The 23,008-nt window shown below is 52.7% G+C and overlaps 3 protein-coding genes across 9 annotated transcripts; 2 read left to right on the top strand and 1 right to left on the bottom strand.

Annotated features, from left to right (window-relative positions):
- PPT2 (palmitoyl-protein thioesterase 2) lies at positions 1 to 9,522 on the top strand. Of its 6 annotated transcripts, none has more exons than XM_081522378.1 (9): positions 1 to 135; positions 1,061 to 1,257; positions 1,510 to 1,663; positions 2,164 to 2,259; positions 2,349 to 2,456; positions 3,249 to 3,332; positions 3,452 to 3,536; positions 8,483 to 8,537; positions 8,706 to 9,522. In XM_081522378.1, exons 1-9 carry the CDS (start codon positions 126 to 128, stop codon positions 8,847 to 8,849), a joined length of 933 nt encoding a protein of 310 aa, XP_081378504.1. In that variant the 5' UTR covers positions 1 to 125; the 3' UTR covers positions 8,850 to 9,522. The 6 variants fall into 6 exon arrangements, with proteins under 6 accessions (XP_081378504.1, XP_081378506.1, XP_081378507.1 ...); XM_081522380.1 differs by having other exon boundaries at positions 1,039 to 1,257; XM_081522381.1 differs by lacking the exon at positions 1 to 135 and adding an exon at positions 316 to 726.
- Positions 9,523 to 10,467: 945 nt separating this feature from the next.
- EGFL8 (EGF like domain multiple 8) lies at positions 10,468 to 13,225 on the top strand. Its single transcript, XM_081522387.1, has 9 exons — positions 10,468 to 10,533; positions 10,960 to 11,175; positions 11,354 to 11,476; positions 11,577 to 11,689; positions 11,790 to 11,885; positions 11,994 to 12,164; positions 12,239 to 12,318; positions 12,401 to 12,554; positions 12,864 to 13,225. The coding sequence occupies exons 2-9, from the start codon at positions 11,075 to 11,077 to the stop codon at positions 12,911 to 12,913; spliced, it is 888 nt and encodes a 295-aa protein (XP_081378513.1). The 5' UTR covers positions 10,468 to 10,533; positions 10,960 to 11,074; the 3' UTR covers positions 12,914 to 13,225.
- Positions 13,157 to 22,426, bottom strand: AGPAT1 (1-acylglycerol-3-phosphate O-acyltransferase 1). Of its 2 annotated transcripts, none has more exons than XM_081522384.1 (7): positions 22,213 to 22,426; positions 16,144 to 16,352; positions 15,794 to 15,927; positions 15,318 to 15,493; positions 15,072 to 15,167; positions 14,870 to 14,942; positions 13,157 to 14,385 (listed from the first exon to the last, which is right to left on the bottom strand). In XM_081522384.1, exons 2-7 carry the CDS (start codon positions 16,341 to 16,343, stop codon positions 14,201 to 14,203), a joined length of 864 nt encoding a protein of 287 aa, XP_081378510.1. In that variant the 5' UTR covers positions 16,344 to 16,352; positions 22,213 to 22,426; the 3' UTR covers positions 13,157 to 14,200. The 2 variants fall into 2 exon arrangements, with proteins under 2 accessions (XP_081378510.1, XP_081378511.1); XM_081522385.1 differs by lacking the exon at positions 22,213 to 22,426 and adding an exon at positions 20,457 to 20,737.
- Positions 22,427 to 23,008: the final 582 nt, after the last annotated feature.

Here is a 23,008-nt window from a genome sequence, read left to right as displayed (position 1 = left end):
GGGTCGTAGATGGGCTCCGTACTAGAGAAGGGCAGAAGAAACTGGGCCAAGCTGCACTTTTACCTCGAGGGGCCTCGAGGACTCTCCGAGGACTCTGGAGACAAGGGCACTACAAGCACTTCAGGATGAAGAGTTGTAAGACTCAGACCTGGCACGGGCGGGAGGGAAGGGGTTAGGAGCAGGGTCCGCCTGGGCTACCTTCAGCCCTCAGCCGGCGGAGGACGAAATACCAAGGACTGCCTTTCCCGGGTCTGTTCCTCCAGCGGGCCTCCCTGGGGAAAGAGAACTCCGTGTTCCGTTGCGGAGCCGGACGCCTGCATTGGGAAGTAGGGCCAATCAAGGCCGAGAAATGGGACCCTTGGGTCGCGGCTGCCGCAGGGCCTGAAGAGGCCTTCTCTCAATTCCCAGGATACGTTTGCGGCTTCTTCCTCTCCCCGCCGATCTAAATGGATCACTCCGCTTAGTCCCCCCCGCCCCCCCGCTCTTAGGGCGCAATGGATTGTTCCATTGCCCCTCCAGTCTCCGGCCTGCGTTGCGGGGGACGCTGGCACGGTTGCTAGGGAATGCCCCGGACGTGACGGCTAAATGCGACCCTGAGCAGCCTCCCCTCTCCTGTCTGTCATTCCCATGCGCGCGTTCTCCTTACACCCTTGCCCTCCCCCACGTGGGTTCCAAGCTGGGGAGAAGTAAACAGCAGGCGGAGTGGGGGTCGCGGACCCAGGCCAGGTGGGAGTTTGCACCCTCCCAGGGGCCTGCGCTGCTGCTCTGGAGTCCTTTTTGCAAATCTTCAGTCTTGCATGGCTGGGATGATTCATTAGGAAGCTCCTGGCCTCGGGACCGCGTCCCCGCTGCGTTGGAGGCGGGGCTTGGTTGCGCGTCAGTGCGTCTGCAGCGTGGTGGGGGTGTGTGTTTGTGGAGAGGTCTGGAGTAAAAGTAGGATGATGTTTTGTGACAAGGACCTGGTGTGGGAACGGGCGGGGGAGGCTTGATTGCCGGCGTCTGTTCCGAAGGGAGGGGGTGTTGTCATCTCTCTCACAGGACCTCATCGCCCCCTTCTCAGGCGGGAGCATGCTGGGGCTCCCGGGGCGGCGGCTCCCTTCGGCGGAGTTCCTGCTCCTGTTGCCGTTCCTGCTGCTGCTGCTGCTTCTGCCCGCCGCTCCCGCGCCCCATCGGGCTGCCTACAAGCCGGTCATCGTGGTGCATGGGCTCTTTGACAGTTCGTACAGCTTCCGCCACCTGCTGGAATACATCAATGAGGTCTGGCAGGGGACTCCCCGGTTGTGCGGCGTTGGTGGCCTCTACAGAAGCTGGGGAAGGAGAATGGGGAACTGAATGTTGGGCCTGCCCAGTTCCTCGCAGAGCTGGGGCTGGCGTGGGGAAAGTTCGGGGACGAGAGATCCCTGGTTCTAGGAGGGCACAGTAGGCATGTGGGCGCCGGCTGGGGGGCGGCGTCGGGGGGGGGGCTTATTTAGAGTCCATCCCGGCTGCGGCATCGCCCCCTTCCCACAGACACACCCTGGGACTGCGGTGACAGTGCTCGATCTCTTCGATGGGAGAGAGAGTTTGCGACCGCTGTGGGAACAGGTGCAAGGGTTCCGAGAGGCTGTGGCCCCCATCATGGCAAAGGCTCTTCAAGGGGTGCACCTCATCTGCTACTCCCAGGGTAGGCGCCCTCCCCCCATCCTCGCCCCTAAGCCCTATCTGAGGCTTGATCCTTATCTGAGGGACACTGCCTAGTGTTCCTTTTTTTGAACAACATTGCCTCCTTTTCTGACTTCCCTCAGCACCTGGGTCTGATCTGTGTGAGTGTCCTGAGTGGGAGGGCCGCTCCCTGCACTGCTGCCCCTTTCTTTCCCCGTCACCCATGGCTCGTGGACATAAGGGATGGGGGAGGGGGGACAGTAAAGAGCATCCTAGGGTTCGTCGGAAGACCCAGAATCAAATTCTGGCTCTGTCACTTACCTGCCTTGGGGCGTTTTTGTTGTTGTTTTTTTTTTCCTGTTTCATTCACTTTATCCGTGGGGCGTTTTGACACAGGGCTTGTGCCTTCTCTGGGCCTCAGCTTCCTTGAGGTACATGGTGTGTGTGTGGGGGGTGCGGAGTTGGGGGGACTGTTGGCCTGGCTGTCCCTAAGTCCTGCCCAATGTGGTGTTTTGCCTGCAGGGGGCCTGGTGTGCCGGGCACTCCTGTCTGTGATGGATGAACACAATGTGGATTCTTTCATCTCTCTCTCCTCTCCACAGATGGGACAGTATGGAGGTGAGTGGGCATTGTGGGCTCCATAGGGGGGCCCTGAGTCTTGAGGGCACAAAGCTCAGGGCCACTTGGCACTGCTGTTCTCTTGCCAGACACGAACTATTTGAAATGGCTGTTCCCCACCTCCATGAGGTCTAACCTCTACCGGATCTGCTACAGCCCGTGGGGTCAGGAATTCTCCATCTGCAACTACTGGCATGGTGAGTAGGACATGCCAAACTGGGGCCTCTATGCTAAGGGCATCCTGGAGGGTAGGGCCTGCTGCTCCCACCTCTACCATAACTAACAGCAATGATGATGATAACTTACATTTATTGAGCACTTACTATGTGAACAGGCACTGTTCAAAATGCTTTATGTTTCATTTTGTTGCCTTAGAGAATACAGTCTGCTGTAGGGGTTGGCAAACTTTATCCTTAAAGGGCCAGACAGTAAATTTTTTTGCGGGGGGGGGGGGGTTTGCAGGCATATAGTCTCTGTCACAACCACTCAATTCTGCCATAGTAATGTGAAAGCAGCCATATACCATATGTAAATGAATGTGTGTCTGTGTTGCAATAAAATTTTATTTATAGAAACAGTGAACTGGATTTGGCTAATGACTCATAGTTTGCAAATGCCTGGTTATAGTTTTTAAGATCATGGATACTGGGTCCAGACTACTTGGGTTTGAAGCCTGGTCCTGCTGCATGACTTTGGGCAAGTTACTCAACCTTTCTGTGACTCAGTTTTCCTCATCTGTAAAATAAAGATATAGTACATACCTTTTATTGTGTTTATGAGGATTAAATAATGAATGTCATGTGCCTTGAATAGTATCTGGCTCATAGCAGTTGCTAGAAAAAGGTGTTTGCTATCATGTTTACAATTATTACTGCTACTATCATATTACTGTGCACCTTGTCTATTACTGTAGCTTGATTGGTCTTCCAGCATCTGGTCTTGCCTCTTCTCCCTGCTTCTCTGACCATCTAACTGCTGTTTGTACCCAGACCCCCACCATGATGACTTGTACCTCAATGCCAGCAGCTTTCTGGCCCTGATCAATGGGGAAAGAGACCATCCCAATGCCACTGGTAAGACCCCAGGCCCCTACCTTGGTCTCATTTTCTGCTTCTCTGACCTCCTATATTCCCCTTTCCAACCTGGCCTGACCCCTGTGACTGACTCAGGCTCTCTTATTCCCACCCTGTAGCTTGGCGCAAGAACTTTCTGCGTTTGGGCCGCCTGGTGCTGATTGGGGGCCCTGATGATGGTGTCATCACTCCCTGGCAGTCCAGGTAATGAGGGACTGTGTGGCCTGAAGGTTGGCTAAGGACACCCCAATCCAAGCCAATCTTTATCTCATTTCTAAAACTGGCCTGCTTCTTCCTCTCTTCAGTTAATCCCCCCCACCCTCCATTCATCTTGTCACCCAAGACCAAAACCTGGGAGTCATGTCCCAACCTCTTATATCTAGCCAGTCACTAAGCCTTGCTGACTCTGCTTCCTTTACATCCCTACCATCCCCACTTTGTGAAAACTATGAACTCTGAACTATTTACAGATTCTTAGGATGTTGCAAAGATAGTTTAGAGAAGTCCTGTGTATCTTTTGCCCAGTTTCCCCCAATGGCTGTATCCTATGTAAAGACAGCAAAATAGCAAAACCAGGAAATTGACAAATTGGTACAACACATGTCTATAGTTCCATGCCATGTATCACATTTCCTACCAGCTCTTTTACTTACCTGGAAGTAAAAGGTAATTGCTCTAACCTTGTCCCCTCTATCCTGTTCCTCAGGAAAACCCATGGCTTCATGGCACTATGTGTCTGCCTCTGGTCATCATGAGTGATCTGAAATGTCACCTGATCTACTTTCAGTTCAGTTCAGTTCAGTCGCTCAGTCGTGTCCGACTCTCTGCGACCCCATGAATTGCAGCACGCCAGGCCTCTCTGTCCATCACCAACTCCCGGAGTCTACCCAAACCCATGTCCATCGAGTCGGTGATGCCATCCAACCATCTCATCCTCTGTTGTCCCCTTCTCCTCCCACCCCCAATCCTACCCAGCATTAGGGTCTTTTCCAATGAGTCAACCCTTCGCATGAGGTGGCCAAAGTATTGGAGCTTCAGCTTCAACATCAGACCTTCCAATGAACACCCAGGATTGATCTCTTTTAGGATGGATTGATTGGATCTCCTTGCAGTCCAAGGGACTCTCAAGAGTCTTCTCCAACACCACAGTTCAAAAGCATCAATTCTGCAGCGCTCAGCTTTCTTCACTGTCCAACTCTCACATCCATACATGACCACTGGAAAAACCATAGCCTTGACTAGACGGACCTTTGTTGGCAAAGTAATGTCTCTGCTTTTAAACATGCTATCTAGGTTGGCCATAACCTTCCTTCCAAGGAGTAAGCGTCTTTTAATTTCATGGCTGCAGTCACCATCAGCAGTGATTCTGGAGCCCAAAAAAGTAAAGTCTGACACTGTTTCCACTGTTTCCCCATCTATTTCCCATGGAGTGATGGGACCAGATGCCATGATCTTAGTTTTCTGAACGTTGAGCTTTAAGCCAACTTTTTCACTCTCCTCCTTCACCTTCATCAAGAGGCTCTTTAGTTCTTCTTCACTTTCTGCCATAAGGGTGGTGTCATCCGCATATCTGAGGTTATTGATATTTCTCCCGGCAATCTTGATTCCAGCTTGTGTTTCTTCCAGCCCAGCGTTTCTCATGATGTACTCTGCATATAAGTTAAATAAGCAGGGTGACAATATACAGCCTTGACGTACTCCTTTTCCTATTTGGAACCAGTCTGTTGTTCCATGTCCAGTTCTAACTGTTGCTTCCTGACCTGCATACAGGTTTCTCAAGAGACAGGTCAGATGGTCTGGTATTCCCATCTCTTTCAGAATTTTCCACAGTTTATTGTGATCCACACAGTCAAAGGCTTTGGCATAGTCAATAAAGCAGAAATAGATGTTTTTCTGGAACTCTCTTGCTTTTTCGATGATCCAGCAGATATTGGCAATTTGATCTCTGGTTCCTCTGCCTTTTCTAAAACCAGCTTGAACATCTGGAAGTTCACGGTTCACGTATTGCTGAAGCCTGGCTTGGAGAATTTTGAGCATTACTTTACTAGCATGTGAGATGAGTGCAATTGTGTGGTAGTTTGAGCATTCTTTGGCATTGCCTTTCTTTGGGATTGGAATGAAAACTGACCTTTTCCAGTCCTGTGGCCACTGCTGAGTTTTCCAAATTTGCTGGCGTCATTCAACAAATACTCATCAAGCACTGTGTGCCCAGGCCCTGTTTTGGACCCTAGGGATGCAGTAGTAAATGAAAGAGAAGTCTATGCTATTATGTAGCTCACATTCTAGTGGGGGAGAGAGATAATAAATGTAAATATATATGTCAGACAGTGATAAAATATGGCAGGGAAAGGATTAGAGGATGGCTAGGGCCTGTTTTAGATAGTGACCAGAGAAGTCCTTCTGGAAGAGCTGCCATTTGAGCAGAGACTGAGTTGTGTCTGACTTTTTGCGACCCCATGGAGTGCAGCATGCCAGGCTCTGTCCTCCACTGACTTCCGGAGTTTGCTCAAATTCATGTCTATTGAGTCAGTAATGCTATCTGTTTCATCCTCTGCTGCCCCTTTTTCCCTTTGCCCTCAGTCTTTCCCAGCATCAGGGTCTTTTCCAGCATCAGGGTCTTTTCCAGTGAGCTGGCTCTTCGCATTAGGTGGCCAAAGCATTGGAGCTTCAGCTTTAGAATCAGTCCTTCCAATGAATATTCAAGGTTGATTTCCTTTAGGATTGACTGGTTGGATCTCCTTGCAGTCCAAGGGACTCTCAAGAGTCTTCTCCAACACCACAGTTCAAAAGCATCAATTATTCGGTGCTCAGCTTTCTTTATGGTGCAACTCTCACATCCATACATGACTACTGGAAAAACCTTAGCTTTGACTGTATGGACCTTTGTGGGCAAAGTGATGTCTCTGCTTTTTAATATGCTTGGAATGTCTACATTTGTTCTTCTAGGGAAGAGGAGTAGCACCTGCAAAGGCACTGGGGCAGGCATGAGGAATAAGGAGGTCCATGTCGCTAGAGGGCAGTAAGCTGGGGTGAAGGTGGAAGAGGTGAAAGAGGTAGAAGGGGGCCAGATACAGAAAGCCTTTGTGGGGCAAAGTAAGGTCACTGTGTTTTTTTCTAAAATATATGCAACATAAAAGTTACAGTTTTTAAGGGTAAGTTTGGTGGCTTCAAGTTCATTCAAATTCTTGTGTAAGCTCACCACCATCTATCTCCAGAACATTTTTTCCTGCCAAACTGAAACCCCATAACCCTTTAAAGAATGGTGACTTCCTTATCCCTGCTGCTCCCTGGCCCCTGGCAACCATGACCCTTGATTTTTTTTTTTTTTTTTTTAAATTCTGAGTGAGATGGGAACACATTGGAGGGTTATAAATGAAGGAGTAACATGCCTTATAGTAGTTAAAGGTGGGATTTATTTTTTTATCTCATTTCATACCTACTACAACCCTATGAAGATAAGAAGTAGCTCTAAGTACTTTGCAAATAAAGCTCATTTAATCCTCACAACAACCCTATAGGGTAATTACTATTATCCTCTTTAGGCATGTAAGGAAACTGAAGTACAAAGAGATTAAATAACTTGCCTACATTCATAGAGTTAGTAAGTGGTGAAGTCAGGCTGTCTGACTTAACCACAATGTTTTATTTCCTCTCTACAAAGAAGGTATTCTTGTATAGGACAAAGAAAATGAGCAACATGGTCAACCACACACAGTGGGGAGTGTGTGGCAGAGCTGGAGTTCCAATCCAGGTCTTTGCGCCCCTACTGCTTTCCTACGGCTTAAGAAATCTAGTCCTTCAGCGTGGCCTCCAGGCCACCAACCCAGCACCCCAATATACCCAGCTGTGCCATACCTCTGTGTTGCTCTTGTTCCATTCGCCTGGGACAGCTTTCCCTAGTCCAGGTTAATCACTGGGAAGCCTTTGTTGACGCTCTAAAACTAGGGTAGTAACCTCTCCTCTTTGCTCCCATAGCCCATTGGACTTAGTACTATTAGCATTTGTTCAGTTATTCTTGGCCTGTGTCCACTCAGTGCCCATGACAGTTAAATATTCCTAATTAAAAAAAATTTTAAAAACTTTTCCTTTGGAAATAATTTCATACTCAAGAAATTACCAAAGTCATGCAAAGCATCTTATATATTCTTCACCTAGATTTCCCAAATGTTAACATTTTACCAAGTTTATATTAGTGTCCTCTGTCTCTCCCTCTGTATATCCATATATATATGTGGAGTATGTGTATGTATGAACCCTTAAGACTTCAGTATGTCACTGTCTGTTTTCTACATATAGGACATTTTTTTATGTATCTACAATATGATTATCAAAATCAGGAAATTAACATTGATACAATACTCTGTAGACCTTATTAAAATTTTACTAAAATTGTCCATATAGGAAAAAATCCAGTGAAAGATTCAACGCAGGATCCTATGTTGCATTTGGTTCTCATGTCTCTTTAGTTTTGTTTAATCTGGAATAAATTCTTGGAGTAATCCTGTGACAGTGATTTTTTTTTTTTTTTGGCCCTGGTGTGCAGAACTTCCCCACCAGGGATTGAACCCATGCCCCCTGCATTGGGAGTGTGGAGTCTTAACAACTGGACCACCATGAGGTCTGACACTGATATTTTCTGAAACATAACGAGCCAGCTATCTTATAGAATGGCCCTCAGTTTGGGTTTGTTGGCTATTTTCTCATGATTAGATTCAGGTTATGCATTTTTTATGGGAATTGTGCAGAAGCGATACTGTATCCTTAATCCATTACCTCCTGAGGTACATGATGTGTGTGTGCTAAGTCGCTTAAGTCATGTCCAACTCTTTTCGACCCCATGGACTATAGCCCTCCAGGCTCCTCTGTCCATGGGATTCTTCAGGCAAGAATACTGGAGTGGGTTGCCATACCTCCTCCAAGGGATCTTCCCGACCCAGGCAGTTGAACCCACATCTCCTATGTCTCCTGCATTGGCAGGCGGGTTCTTTATCACTAGCACCATCTGAGGTACATGATACTCAGTTAAATATTTTGAGTGTCCCCCTTGCTGCTTGCGTCCCCAACAGGCCATGAGTTCCTGAAGGTCCCTACCCCTCCTTGATTTTCTCGCACTCTGGTAACCTCCCTCTTATGCCCCAATCTCTTTGCAGCTTCTTTGGTTTCTATGATGCAAATGAGACAGTCTTGGAGATGGAGAAGCAACTGGTGAGTCCCCTGGAACTACTTTCCCTTTCTGCACACACTGTGGTTCTCTCTGCCACTGAAATGGAAGCTGAAGGGTCTACCCTGTGGGGAGGGGGTCTGGGACGCCAGCAGGAACTTACTGTGTCTCTCCGTGTGTCTTTCTTCCATGCCCCTTGACCCACCTTGAAGGTTTATCTGCGGGACTCTTTTGGGTTGAAGACTCTCCTGGCCCGGGGGGCCATAGTGAGGTGTCCAATGGCTGGGATCTCCCACACGGCCTGGCACTCCAACCGTACCCTTTATGAGACCTGCATTGAACCTTGGCTCTCCTGAGGGACTCCTCAGGAACTCCCCGCCCAGAGACTGAGTGGAGCCTTGGACGTCAGGCCCTGGTGTGCCTATGACCACCTCACTGGTCCCATACTGCCCCCACCAACCAGGGCTCCAGGACCCCTCCTCTGTGAACGACACATCCTGGTCTCCTCCATCTCGTGTCCTCCCTTTTGGGGGTTGCTCCATGCTCTCCCATGCCCCCCAAGGCCAAGGCCAAGGCTGGGAAGTGGGAAACAAGAGTAACTTGTGGCTGCTCCTATTGCTGCTGCTCCTCTGTCTCCGGCTCTACAGGAGGAGAACCCAGCCCCTGCCCACCACAGGGTCTCCTTCCAAGCCACTCAGGACATTTTTAGCTTCTGTTTTGCCCATGTTCCCTTTTCCTCTGAACTCCCCTGTTGTGAGCCCTCCCAACCCCCCAGGAAGGACCACCTATGAGAGTGGGGTTCTGAGGCTCCACTATGGGGACAGTTCCGTTCTTGAAGTGTCAGTGTTGGGGAATATCTGTGGCCTGTGAGGCCCATCTCAGGTTTGGGGATCCCCCAGTCCCTATGTTCAGTATTGGGGTGCCCTCTGGGAGCCTAGTTTCTTCGAGGCTCCAGCCCCTCTTTTAGCTACCCTTGAATGGGTGTGTTACTACCCCTGTATTTATGAAAATAAAGTTCCATTTACTCAGTGTGGCTTGCCTCATTTCCAGGTGAGGGGGACCTGGCTCCCCCAGGAGGGTGGGGATGGAGAGCCTGGGGCCTGGGTGCCCGGATGCCTGGTCTGGGGTGGGACCCCCTTGGTGTTTCCGCTCTCTGAATGCCCATTCTGTGTGGGTTCCTGATTCTCTGCGGGTTCTTTCCTGCTAAGGACAATTCTCTTCCTGTCCCAGCCTGTGATTGGGGGGCTGAGCCCAGGGCCCTAATGGTTTGGGCCCCAGCCTCATGGGTGGAATGCACCAGCCACCCCCAGGCTAGACAAGGGGACTCAGGGTCAGGGTGGGCATTTGCTGTGCCCCTTTTCGACCTTTGTAGGCCAGAGCTGGGTGAGGGGCTGGACAATGAGCCTCCTCTTCCTTGAAAGAAGGAATCTTGTAGAGACAATAAGGCCCTGTCTGCTCTGGCATGGGGGGCGGTGGCTGACTCAATTCTGCCCCCTCTCCGCCCCCCAGGCCCTGATAAATGTCATCAAGAAATGGGGGCAATTTTTCCCTCAGTGTCCTGGGCAGCCTCCCCAACCTCCCCCACCTTTGTGGTATCTCGCTCTTCTTTCTTTCCTCAGCTGATCTTGCCTTTTCTCCCATGACCTAACCCCACTTTCTTCTCTGCCAGCTCTGCCTCTCCCTGCCCCTCAGTTCTTCCCGTCTGTGTTGGGTTGAAGGGCAGAGGGCAAAGGCCAGGTGTTTCAAAGCCAGTAGCCTCTGTTGACTTGGGGGAGTTCCAAATCAGGGGCCTCAGGGTTGAGAAGAAAATTCTAGGGGGCTCTTTACTTGGCTGCAGGGGGTGGGGGTGAAGGTCAGTGGGGATTTGGACCCCACTGAATTGACCAAGCTCCAGCTATGGGAGGAGGCTTATGGGAGGGGGCAGGGATGGGAGGGCTCTGTCTGGCCCAGCCCCTCCTCCCCTTTGCAGCCCGCCCACCAGTCTGAGCCGCAGCTGCTGAGGCTGGTTGGCCTGAAGTCTCCGGAGAAAGGCAAAGACAGGTGGGGAGAGAATGTCAATGGGGAAAGAGTGGGGGTCACTAAGAGTCTTAGAGTGAGTGTGAGTTGGAGGTGTTGTTTGGGTAAGGGGAGTGGGTCCAGGGTGTATGTGGTGTTGGGGGTGTGTGAGAGTAGTAGGAGTGTGTTTAAGGTGGGGTCTCCAGGTGCTTGGGTTGTGTACAAGGTGTAAAGGGGTGTAATGGTGAATATCTGAGATTTTGAAGGTAGGAAGATTAGGATGGAAGAGGGCACATCAGAGATAGGAGGGGCTTGAGGGGAGGTGGAAGGAGTGTGTCGGGCTCCGAGCTTGTATGGTGCTTCATGGACCATGATGTGCTAAAGGATGGTGGGTGTTAAATATGTGTGCAGATGCCGACAATCCTGGTGGCTAGTGCAAGTGTGCAAATGAATGTCCTGCCTGGCTTACAGGACACCAGAAGACTGTTCTTGGGAGCACTGGAGCTGGAGAAGTTACTAGCAGAGGGGAAGGGCCTCCATTAACCTCTTCTTGCCTGCAGCTGGCAGTCTGAAGTCAAGGAGAATCATGGGGTCCAGGGCTGAGACATGCACTGTCTTAGGCGGACTCTGGTTCCTCCTACTGCTGATGACAGGCAAGGGGGCCAAGGATGGAGCCCTCAAAGAGAGGTGACAAAAGAGGGGGCAGGGCCAGGGGTGAGGCTTCACAGAGGGCAAAACAAAGTTGAGGAGGGGGATGAGGCTGTCATGTTTAGGGAGGGTGGGGCCTCGGTGGAGCCTGAGGGGGAGTGGGGCCCCCCCAGGGCCTGGCCCACTCAGTGTCTCACTTTCTCCCACATGGGTGCAGTCAGGGGGTCTGCTCCAAGCAGACCCTGGTGGTCCCACTCCGTTACAACGTGTCCTACAGCCAACCCGTATATAAGCCCTATCTGACCCTGTGCTCTGGAAGGCGTGTCTGCAGCACCTACAGGTGAGGATGGGGACCCCGGGGTCTCTCAAGAGGAACCCCCCAGAGCCAGGACCGGGACCTATACATAGGCCAACGCCCAGAGCCCGGCGCTGTGTTCCAGGACCACGTACCGCGTGGCCTGGAGGGAGGTGCGGAGGGAGGTGCGGCAGACCCACGCTGTGTGCTGCCAGGGCTGGAAGAAGCGGCATCCTGGGGCACTCACCTGTGACGAAGGTGAGGCTGGGGCTTCCCGGGCCTTGGGGGGAGGTGCGCCCCGCTGGGCGGAGAGCCAGGCCGTCCGCTGGGCCCTGAACACCACTTCCTGCACCCTCAGCCATCTGCGCCAAGCCCTGCCAGAACGGAGGCGTCTGCGTTTGGCCGGATCAGTGCGAGTGCGCCCCGGGCTGGGGTGGCAAGCACTGTCACGTGGGTGAGTCGCCTGGCCCTCCCTCGGGGGTGGTGCCAGGACCTCCCTGTCCTCCAGTGGCGCCCATCCCCGCCCCGCCCCCGACAGCCCCCTCCTCTTTCCGGTAATTAGACGTGGATGAATGCAGGACCGGCGTCACTCTCTGCTCGCATCGCTGCCTCAATACAGCGGGCAGTTTCACCTGTGGCTGCCCGCACGGCCTGGTGCTGGGCCCGGATGGGCGCACTTGCGCGGAGGTGGCCCCAGAGCCCCCGACCAGTGCCAGCATCCTCAACGTGGCCGGTGAGTGGGTGGGAGCGGCGGGCGAGTAGAGGCAGGGCCGGGGCAGCAGTGACGCTCGCTCTCCTTGGTCCCAGTTCGCGAGGCTGGACCTGATGAGCGTGCCCTGAGGCGCGAGATTCGCGAGCTGCGCGGGCGCCTGGAGAGGCTGGAGCAGGTGAGTGGAGATGCTGGGAGGCCACACTTGCAGAGCTAGCAGGCCCCCTCCCTGCCCCCCTGAGGTATCTCTTCCTTTCCAGTGGGCTGGTCAGGCTGGGGCCTGGGTCCGAGCAGTGCTGCCCGTGCCCCCGGAAGAGCTGCAGCCCGAACAGGTGGCGGAGCTGTGGGGCCGGGGCGATAGGATCGAGTCTCTCAGTGACCAGGTGCTGCTGCTGGAGGAGAGACTGGGCACCTGTGAGTCCCCATGGCCCTCTCGGTGGGGACTCCCATCTCCCTACAACTGCCCCCCAGCTCCTCAAGTCACCTTTTCCCAAACTCAAGTTTTCTTTTATCCCAAATCCCTTCCTTTGCACCCACTCACCCCGTATCTTCCCAGATTTCTGCACTTCACCACCCCTTCTTCTGGTACCCCGTTCTCCAGCTCTGTGGCAGTTCCACTTATTGTTGAGAGAGGTTCTCAATCTGTTCAGTGTCCAGGGCCCGCTCTAGGCATCCCAGAAGTACATAGTTGATGTGTCTGCCTGTCTCCTTGTCATTAACCAGGCTCCTGTGAGGACAACAGCCTGGGCCCAGGCCTCAAAGGGCGAAGATAAGGAGCCTCTGCAGAGCCCCTGCCCTCTTAATTTATACAGAAACTGGACTCGCTAATCCTCTGGGATTGGCTGGCTAGGGAGCTGCAGATAAGGCTATTTGCCGCCGAGGAGCCATGGACAACGGAAACCGTGTGAAGCTAAAAAATGCAGGAAGGCGGGTTGCTGCCCCTGAATCCTTGGCCAATGCCTGGGTGAGAACTGCTTTCTTAACTCCTTAACAAACACAGCCAGAACATGCCCAGATCTTGCTCAATCTTTATTCTCGGTTTCTTGCTGTTATCCAGATAATTAATAAAAATCAACCACGCAAAACTGGGTCCCACCCTCTCCTTTTGCTCCCAGCCCACCTCCCCGGTTTTTGGGGCACAGGTCTGGGGTGGGAGGCAGGGAGTGGCTACTGCCATAGGGAGGAAATGAAAACTGGCTCAGAGAGGGGAAGCCTCAAAAGAAAAGAGAAATAAATTAAAAGCCCTCCCCATCCCCTCCAGCCAGGGTTCAGGTCCTTTCCCCAGCTCCCCAGGGGGAAGTGACTGCAGCACCTGTTAGCTGCTTCTTCCCCCCGTGCCCAGCTAGGATGGTACAGGAGGGCTGCAGGGTGCTGGGGGGCCAGGACCACTGAACAACTGTACCCAGGGGATGGGTGGAAGCAGAAATGTGGCATCCAAGAGTGTGCTCAAGCCCGGGCACCTGGGCAAGGGCAGGGATGAGACCTCTGGGTGAGACGAGTCCAGCCTCCACTGACAGGAGGCTCCACGGAAAGAAGGGAGAAGGTGCTGAGGAATGTTCCCAGGGTGAGCCTGGGAGAAGTATTCCACGCATCAGCTTCCAGCCACAGCGTGAGGAGTGTCCTCACCAACGGATGAGTCCACTGCGTCCGTGGACGTGGGAGTGAGGAATTGTTCCACAGAATGGATGAGTCCACTGGCCAACGTGAGGTGGAGTGGGAGAGAAGACCACAAAGGAAGAGGGTCCACTGGGGACAGAATGGAGTGTTCCTACCCTGTGTAGGCTGAACCACTGAGAATGAGGGAGAGGCAACTGTCCCACAGACAAGATGGCACAGGAGGCAGGGGTCAGAGTGGAGACTGCACCGAGGCAGCGGAGTCTGTGGGGAGGGGGGCTGGGACGGGGGCAGGGAGCGGTGCTGTGACCACAATTCACTTCAGAAGTTGAAGATTCCAAAGAGGAGAACAAGTGGGGAGAGGGGAAATGAGGAGCTTGGCCCGCCTTCAGGGCCGGTAGGTGTGGAGAAGGAGGGGGCGGGAGGGGGGGAGATGGGAAGGGAGCTCAGAGCCGGGCCTCGCCCACCCCTCCAGGCTTCTTCAGATAGTCACCGCCACCCCTGCCATCGGTGGAGATTTCCCGGAAAACAGTGAGCATGGAGTGCCGGACTCTGTCGGCCAGAGCTGGGACGTCATCCGGTGTCAGCCCTTCTGTGGGCACTGGGGGCAGCACCCGGACCTGACATCGCCCTGGGAGGGGGGTGAGCGCCATCAGGGCCGTCTGCTGGGACTCTGCCCACCGCTGCAGCCTGCCTTCTGAGCACTCCTGCTGCTTACTCCCATCCTCCACCTTTCAGTTCCCTTCCCTCTGCCGTGGGCAACTGCCATCTGCTCTCTGAGGCCTTCCCCAACCCCAGTCCAGACACCTCAGTGCCCTGCCAGCCCTCACTGTCTAGTGTTTACTGCTGGATGCTCTAACTTTGCACACACAGGCTTATCTTCCCTGCTAGACAGTAATGGCCCTTACTGGAAGGACGGAGTGTTACCACCTAGCAGGGTACAGCGCTGCTTCATAAATACTTATCAGCTGATGTGGGGTCACATTACATGATCCGGTGGACATCTCACTGTTCTGACGCTGACTGAAGTTCCTGCCTCGTGGGGCTGTCCCTCTAGCCTCTCTCATGGCCCTTCCAGCCACCCTCAATCCCAGATCTGTGTCCAGAGCCCTCACCTGAAGTGAAGCGGCGCTCCTTCTTGCAGTAGAAGTCTTGATAGGAGGACATGACGATGGGCACAATGGGAACCTGAAGGTGGGGGTTGGGGGGAAAGCAGTCAGCCCAGAGCTCCCTTCTGAGGCCCCCATGACGAGCCTCTGTCAACAGAGGAAGGGATGCTGGGGACTGCGGGTCAGGAGAAGGGGAAGTAGGAATCACCTGGGCCTGCACTGCGAGGTGGAAGGCGCCACGTTTGAAGGGCAGCATGGAGCCATTGTGGTTTCTCGTGCCCTCAGGAAAAACCCAGACCCGTACCTGGGGGAGAAAGGGGGTCAAGGAAGACATACATAGAGAGATCAGAAAATGGTTATGATGCTGTCATGGGACTTCTGAGGCCTGTGGACCCTACACATCAGTTTATAGCTGTTCTACCCTCTTAAGCCCCATTTCCCCAGGGTGACTCACGTCCTGTGTAAGCAGGGTCTGGGCGACCTCAGACATGACACTGATGGCATCCCCAGTGCGCTTCCGGTCAATGAAGATGACTCCCGCCAGCCAGCAGGCCAGCCCGGCAGAGCCAGCCCACAGGAGCTCCCGCTTGGCAATGGGCACACAGCGGCCTGGCAGCACCTCCATCATCCCTGGGGCAGGGGTGGGGGCGGGGTGAGGATCAGCATCACAGGAAGCGGCTCACATCAGCCACACCACCAGGGACCAAAGATAAAGGAAGAAGTAGACTGGGGGATCGCAGGAGGAGCCCCAGAAAGTAAGAAAGGGTGACTGAAGGTGTATCACACTGCTTCTGAGGGCAGCTCTAGTCCCAGGAACAAGGCCTGCAGAGGGAGCAAGGAGGCAATGTCCCAGAGGAGGGAGTATGGAGGACCTATAGGTGGAGGTGATCCCAGGGAAGGTTCCCAGTGTGGCTAGGAGAGGATGCTCACCAAGTAGGTCGAGGGAGCTCTGGTGGTTGGAGACAACGACGTAGGGCTGTGAAGGAGGGAAGTGGTGGGCCCCTCGTACCTCCACTCGGATCCCGTACAGGTATTTGATGTGGAGTAGCATCAGACGCAAGATCCTGTGGGGGGTCCCATACGGCAAGGGGTTCCAGCAGGACCCTCTGACACACTTCCACCAGCAGGGCTCAGCTTCCCGCTACCCCACCATCTTCCTGGGCTCTTGGCAGTCTTCTCCCCTTCCTCAGGTGTCTCCTGCACACTCAGTGCCCTCCCCATCCACTGCTCACTTCTGACCCTGAGGTTCCCTCCATCACCCCAAGCCCCTGGGCCCTCACTTCATGTTCTCGACGTTGCGTCCTCGCACGGCACACACAGGGATGGCAAGCACAGCCAGGAAGAGGATCCAGCCGTTGTAGAAGGCCATCTTGAAGAAGTACTTGGCACTGGGGCTGCAGAACCACAGAGTGGGCAGCAGGAGGAGCAGCAGCAGGAAGAGCAGCAGCAGCAGAGTTCCCGCCCCTGGCCACAGCTCCATTCTGGTCACCTGCAGGGGGCGGGGCGAAGGGCAGTGGGCCTGGTTCCTGGAGGTGCGGGGGCGGGGCAGCAAGGTGCGCACGGGAGGGTTTGGGGGGCTGTGGGGAGCATTAACACCTACCCAGGAAGCCTCTTTAGGAGGGGGGCGGTGGGGATGGGCGCTCAGGGCTGCTCTCCCACCCATCCCTGAAGGCGCCAGATATATTCACACAAGAGACACACGACATGGACATCCACAGCTCACAGACACATGACAATAAAGGGACGTTAATAATAGCGAATGCTTGCAGCCCGTAAGGCTCTTATAATGGTCTATCTCTCTGTTGTTCAATATGGTAACCACCAGCCACATATGGCTACTAAGCACTTGAAATGTGCCCTATTCTACACTGAGAGATGCTGAGAGATATCAAATACATGTCAGATTTCAAAGATGTTGAATAAAAACACAATGCAAAATATCCCATTAATAATCTTTTATATTTATTACATTCTGAAATTATAACCTTTTGGACACTCTGGGTTTAATATACTAAGATTAATTTCATTCTGCTTTTACCTTTTTTATGTAGCTAAGAGAATTAAAAACTACATACATGGCTTACATTATAGTTCTGTTAGACAGGGCTGGTCTATATACTACGTTGCTGTTGCTGCTAAGTTGCTTCAGCTGTCTCTGACTCTTTGTGACCCTATGGACTGTGGCCTGCCAGGCTCCTCTGTCCATGGGATTGTCCAGGCAAGAATACTGGAGTGGGTTGCCATGCCCTCCTCCAGGGGATCTTCCCAACACAGGGATCAAACCTAAGTCTCTTATGTCTCCTGAACTGGCTGGAGGGTTCAAGCCCATATACTATGTTAACTCCTTAAATATGAAAACACACAATTTACATTTGAAAGGAAATAGACCCAGAGAGGTTAAAAAACCTACTTAGGTGATATGACCCCTAAGGGGTACTTCCTAGCTCGAACCTAAGCAGCTTGTGCTCTTAAACACTTGGTTATGCTGTTGTCTGTATAAATATCTGTACAAATATCTGTCTGTATAAATATGTGTACAAGTGTACACATAGCACACAGTAGATACCATGTATGTGACAAAACACAGACATTCTCAAGGGCTGACTGGCAAGAATAAAGGCTCTGTCATTAATGTAAACGCAGACACACACAGTCATACAAAGACCGACCTGTTCACACACACATGCAAATTCATAATCATGACAGATAAAAGGATGGCAAAACGCATACCCAGTAAAACCCCTCTCCACCCAGGCAGGCTCCCCGTTCCCAGATCAACCCATGGACATACCTAGGCTCCCCGTTCCCAGATCAACCCATGGACATACCTATGTCCATTAACCCTGCCTCCACAGATAGGCAAACAAATTCCACCCCCCACCCTGCCCCTTCCAGTGACACTGGAAGCAGAGTGGTCCGACAGGCAGTGTGCAAGGCCTCACCAAGTGAGAGGAGGAGGGCGAAAGAGTAAAAGGGCCATCATACCACCTGCCTGGGAGAGGAAAGAGCTCAGGAGGAAGAAGCGCAGGCATGCAGAATCTGTTCTCCAGGCTCTTCCTCCTTCCTCCACTCCGAACCACTGTTGGGGGCAGGGTCACAATTCACAAAAACAGCGTTCAGGTAAATATCTATCATTCATATCAAGGCCAGAGGCACTCCCTTCCACAACAGAAGGGCTGTGCTCCAAGGTAAGTCCATTGCCAAGGGTGAAGGTAACAGGTGATAGGGGAAACAGGACTCTGCCAGCTCTAGGACAGCAGGCTCTCAGTGTGGCTTCATCCTACTTTCCCCACAAGCTGAAACCAGCGTTTCTCCCCTCGACTATGTGCAACAGGCTCCTAACTCATCCCCTTCGATCCATCTTCCACACGGCAACCACAGGATGTTTCCGCGACACCAATCTGAGCATATCTCTTGCCCAAAGCCCCTTCTGGACAGGCTGACTTCTGCTTACATCTTTGGCCACATCCCTACAAGAGTCTTTTTCGCTCTAGCACACCAATTAACTGCAGTTCCTCAGACACATCATGATCTTTCATGCTTCTAGGTCACAACAGGCTGTTCCCTTCAGTGAGGATGTTCCTCCACCTCTTCACTTGCCTCATCCAGCTCGGAGTCACTTTTTGGAGTTCTTCCTGAACTCCTCCAGGCTCGTGTTTTCATTACACTTTATCTTGATCACTGGTCCTCCAAGTGTAGAAATACAAATCCTTGGCCCTCACCCCAGATCTTCTGAAACAGGACTTTTGGGCGTTGGGCCCATCAACCAGTGTTTTAACAAGCCATCTAGGTGAATCTGATGTGCATGTAAGTCTGAGAACCACTGACCTCAACACTAAACAGCATGTAGCTGTTTGAGGTCACTTGTGTTTCCCTCCCTAGCCCGCAGGCAGCCTGAGGGCAGGAACTGTCTTATTCCCAATGCCCAGGACAGAATGAAGCAGAGAAGATGCTCAATAAACATTTGCTGGACAGATTAAAAGGATGTGCACATACCCACCTAGCTGTAATTAACGGGACAACACTTCTGAACACGAATCAGATAGCTACCCTCTTGAGGACCATTAACTAGGAAAAGAAAAGGCACCAAGAAGGCAATGAACACATAAGCCTAACAGTAACCTACTCTGGATGCACACACACAAGACAGGGTCACGGTGACGGCAGAACAACAACAATCGACATAAGATGGAACACACCATCTCACACAAGAGAAACATACAGAGTGGGGATTAACACGCCACAGGGGAAAGATGCCGGCGTCATCAAATGCATGCCAACAGTGCAAAGAGTGGGGGACAGCTGATGTGCTTGGCAGGGCTGACCCTGTGCTACGCACTGAGCTCCATGGATACAGACTATGCACAGGCACCAGAGGTAACGTGTATGAAGAGATACAGGCCAGGTGGGTCAGCAAGGGAAAGTATATGGGGGTGGTTCTTCAGCAACATGGAGCCCCAGTTATCTTCTTCTCTAACATGTGATGTTCCTTTCCTCCGCAGAACAGGAAATGTCCGAGGATTCATGAGCACGATGGAGTGCCAAGGGAGTTAATGAGCATATGGCTCACAAAATGTACTGCCCCCCAAATTATGAAATACATGTCTAACCAGAAGCACACGAGTTGTGGACATGTCACATCAGCACATCATGTGAAGGGGCACGCATGTGGGTGATGTGAACTGGGACTGAGAAAACACAGGCAGTCAACAGACCAATCCGATCACAACCGAGTGTGCGCTAGTCAGTTAAGCCATGAGATCCCACACATGAAGACGCCTGCATATGGTGGGACTCAGCACAGCACCTGTGGGCCTGAACAAAGTTAAGGTATGATCTCTACATGCTAAAGTAAACGTGCAAATACATAACATGGGCAAGAAACACGAAACCATACAATAGAGGCAATAGATGAGAACACACAGACATGAACATGTCAAGACTGGATATAAGACATGGACATAAGATAAGAGAACAGGCAATACGGATGGAAAATAAGACATCGTTTCTCCACAGCCTGTGGATAGCACTGGGCACATTACCGGCATAGAAGCCATTAAACATTTCAAAGGCACACCCACTCAGTGTAGAAAACATGGCCCCCCACGAGGCAGCTGTATGTCAGTAAGGGTAGAACACAGTACCGAAGGCCACTGAGAAACAAGAGGTCCCGTGCCTACACAGAAACAGAGGTGTCTGAGGGCATTCCTAGGAAGCCAATTCTGCTGGGGAAAGGAGGGCACTAAACTGCCTTCTGACTGCCACAACCCCCCAAGAGTTATGTGGGGCCAAAGGGCACAAAAAAGAACTGGGAAGGTGATGGGAATTTCCTCTCCAAGATCCCCTGTCCACACCCCCATCTCAAATTCACAGGGTGTCCATCTCTCCTCCCTCTTGTGTCTCTTCCATCCTTCCACCCTCTCAGGCCCCCTCTCCTTTCCCCAGCAACCCTCTCCCCAGTCGGCCCTTATCCTTTTCCCATCAACCCTCTCCCCAAGCCCGCCCTCCCAGACCCAATCTCTCCCCCATCCCCTCCTCCACGTCCCTTTTAGCACCCTCCTCCCTCCTCCTCCCATCCCTTTCCTGCCCCCACCTCAGTGGGGTGGGAGGCCTGGGGGGCTGGCCCCCTCCCCAGCCAGGCTGCCGCAGCGGTGGTGGCGGGTGGCTGTGTCTCTGCCTCAGTCGGGGTGTCGGTGCCAAGGGGGCGACAGGATTTGGGGGTGTCCTAGCCCCGGCCGAAGGAGGGGAGGTGAGAGTGGGAGGCTGGGCCCATAGCGGTAGGAATGGTGGGGGGTTGTCCCCTTAGCTCCCTCCCTCCCTCCCTTCCTGCTGTCTCTCTGAGGGCTGGGGCTGCTGCTGCTGCCGCTATCCCCCGCCACCCCTCCCCACGCCCGCTGATTTCCGGGGCTGGCCAGGAAGTAGGGGGCGATGATGGGCACCCTGTTTTGCCAATCGCCTCCCGGGGACCCTGTTATCTCCTCCCCACATCTTTCAGTTTCTGGCTAGCTCCGCCCCACCAGGGCTTAGCTGGGCTCTGCTTAGGTCTCTCTGGCCTTCTCTGGCTCCAGCTGCATCTTTTTCCCTCCAACTTCCTTACGGCACATATGGCTTGTGTGTCCCTTGCTGCTCCATTCCTTGTCATTCTCCATCAGTTCTCCTCATATTGTCAATTGGCTTCTTTTTCTCCTCAACTCCCACATCTGCTGCTTATTCCCTCCAACTCCAACCCTTCTCCAGCTCCCTCCTCCTGTTCCCCATTCAAGTTCAAATATTTATCAAGCACCTACTATATGCCAAGCACTGGGTTCTTCACCTCTCTTCTTTTCCTCTCCAGGGCTCGATGGAGACGAGATGTTACCCCACCTCACCTTCCAACCCTCATCTGATCTCTGCCCTTTGTCCCTGCCACTATCTCCTAGCAGTCCAGCTCCCTCCTCCACTGCCTGCCCCCCATCCTGGTCTTTGGGGAGAAGGGACACTCTCAGGCCCTTGTCCTTCTAGGCTGTACCTTAACCTCAGTACTTTTTCTACTTTATTCCTTCGTATCAGTGTCCTCACCCACGCTGAGACTACCCTTCTCTGCAATATAGAAAGGATGTATGCTTTTCTTCCCATGGAAATTGGACATTAGGCTTAATTTCTTGAAAAAGTGAGGAAGAATGCTCATTCCTCTGGAATGAGCATGCTTCCTTAATTTTGTAGTCATGTACCTAGCTCTCTCTCCACCATACCCCCATCATCCCCTTGTCAGGATCATCCCATCACTCTCCACTCCTACTGGTCTCCTCTTCTCCCTCTCAATGACCTTTTCCCTAAACCTCTACACGTCGCCTGAACCTTAACCTCCTCTGCCATAGGCGACTCCTAATTTCTCATCGTTCCTCACTTGAGTCACGTGAAGCCTTTTATCAGGATGTTGTTGAAGAACCCTCAGCTTGTGTCTGGCCTCCAGTCCAAGTCACTTTTGCCCTGAAAGTTTCCATGCCCCTGAACGGAACACTGGTAATGGCAGGACTGTTACCTAGTTCTGCTCCTTGGGCTACAGTGAGGGCCACCGACTGTAGAAGAGGCCCAAACTTGTGTGAAAGGCCCAAGCTCTGAAGCAGCCTGCCTAAATCCCATGGGTCCAGCCCAGGAGGAAGATTCCAGTTCTGCGGGGAACGGGAGAGAGAAGGGGCGGGTCGCCTAAAAGGGGGCGGGCCTTGCCTCGATTGCACCCACTCACAAAGGGAGGGGGCTAGGCCTTTTCTGCTTTTAAGATTTAAAACGGAGTCGAGGTCAACTCGTTCTACTATGTGCCACATTAAAAAGGGGATGGGTCTTTAGTTCAGTTCTGCTCTGTAAATCACCTAAAGAGGGGCGGGCTGAGTCGTCCAGCAGAGGGAGATGGGTTAACACCAGCGCTGCAGATCGATGTTCGCACCATCCAAACGTCGGGCTAATCCTAGTCCTGCTCCCTTCTTCACTAAGAGGGAGGGGCGGACCCAAGTTCTGCTCTCTACGTCACCGAAGGAGGCCGAAGCCATTTTGAACCCTGCGACCCTAGTATTTGTCCTCTTTTCCGAGCTTTTCGCCGTCTTTCCCGATCTCGGCCAATCAGGGGCGAAAAGAGAGATCCAATCAGTCGAGAGAGACCGCAGTTGAAGGACCCGGATGAGGCCGAGCTGAGGCCTTTGAACCCCAAACCCCGCCAATTGTAGAGCAGTCACCATGGTGACAGTATAGCGGTGAAGGGGTGGGACCAGAGAAGGCTCAATCCTCATAGGATTGGCCCATCCCGTCCTCCTCCTGATGCGCACGCGCACTTTACCTAGCTACCATTTTCCGGCGAGTTCTAGCCAATCAGTTACTTCGTAGCCAAACGCTCCAAAGTCCAATAGGAATCCAGACGTTCTCTGAAAGAGGAAGTAAAAGAAAGACTGGGGCTTGTAGTGGGCGAGGTCTAAGCAGTCTTGAGCCAATTGCTTCTGGCCCTTGGTTATGACTGGCAGTTACTCAGATGAGTAAAGCCCGCCCTAGCTGGGCGACAGGGCGTATGGAGTTGTTACCAATCCCGTGGCATTGCAGACTAACTGTGACCGTGTCAGCCAATAGTCATTGTGCAAGGGCGGAGCCGCGTAATCCTCTTTCGTCCTCCGCCTTTTG

The sequence above is a fragment of the Giraffa tippelskirchi genome, chromosome 8 (genome assembly GCF_054371585.1).
Source record: "Giraffa tippelskirchi isolate mGirTip1 chromosome 8, T2T-mGirTip1v1.2.pri, whole genome shotgun sequence".
Taxonomy (NCBI): Eukaryota; Metazoa; Chordata; class Mammalia; order Artiodactyla; family Giraffidae; genus Giraffa; species Giraffa tippelskirchi.
The sequence above is the reverse complement of the archived record's forward strand: the minus strand, read 5'-3'. Positions and strand labels throughout refer to the sequence as shown.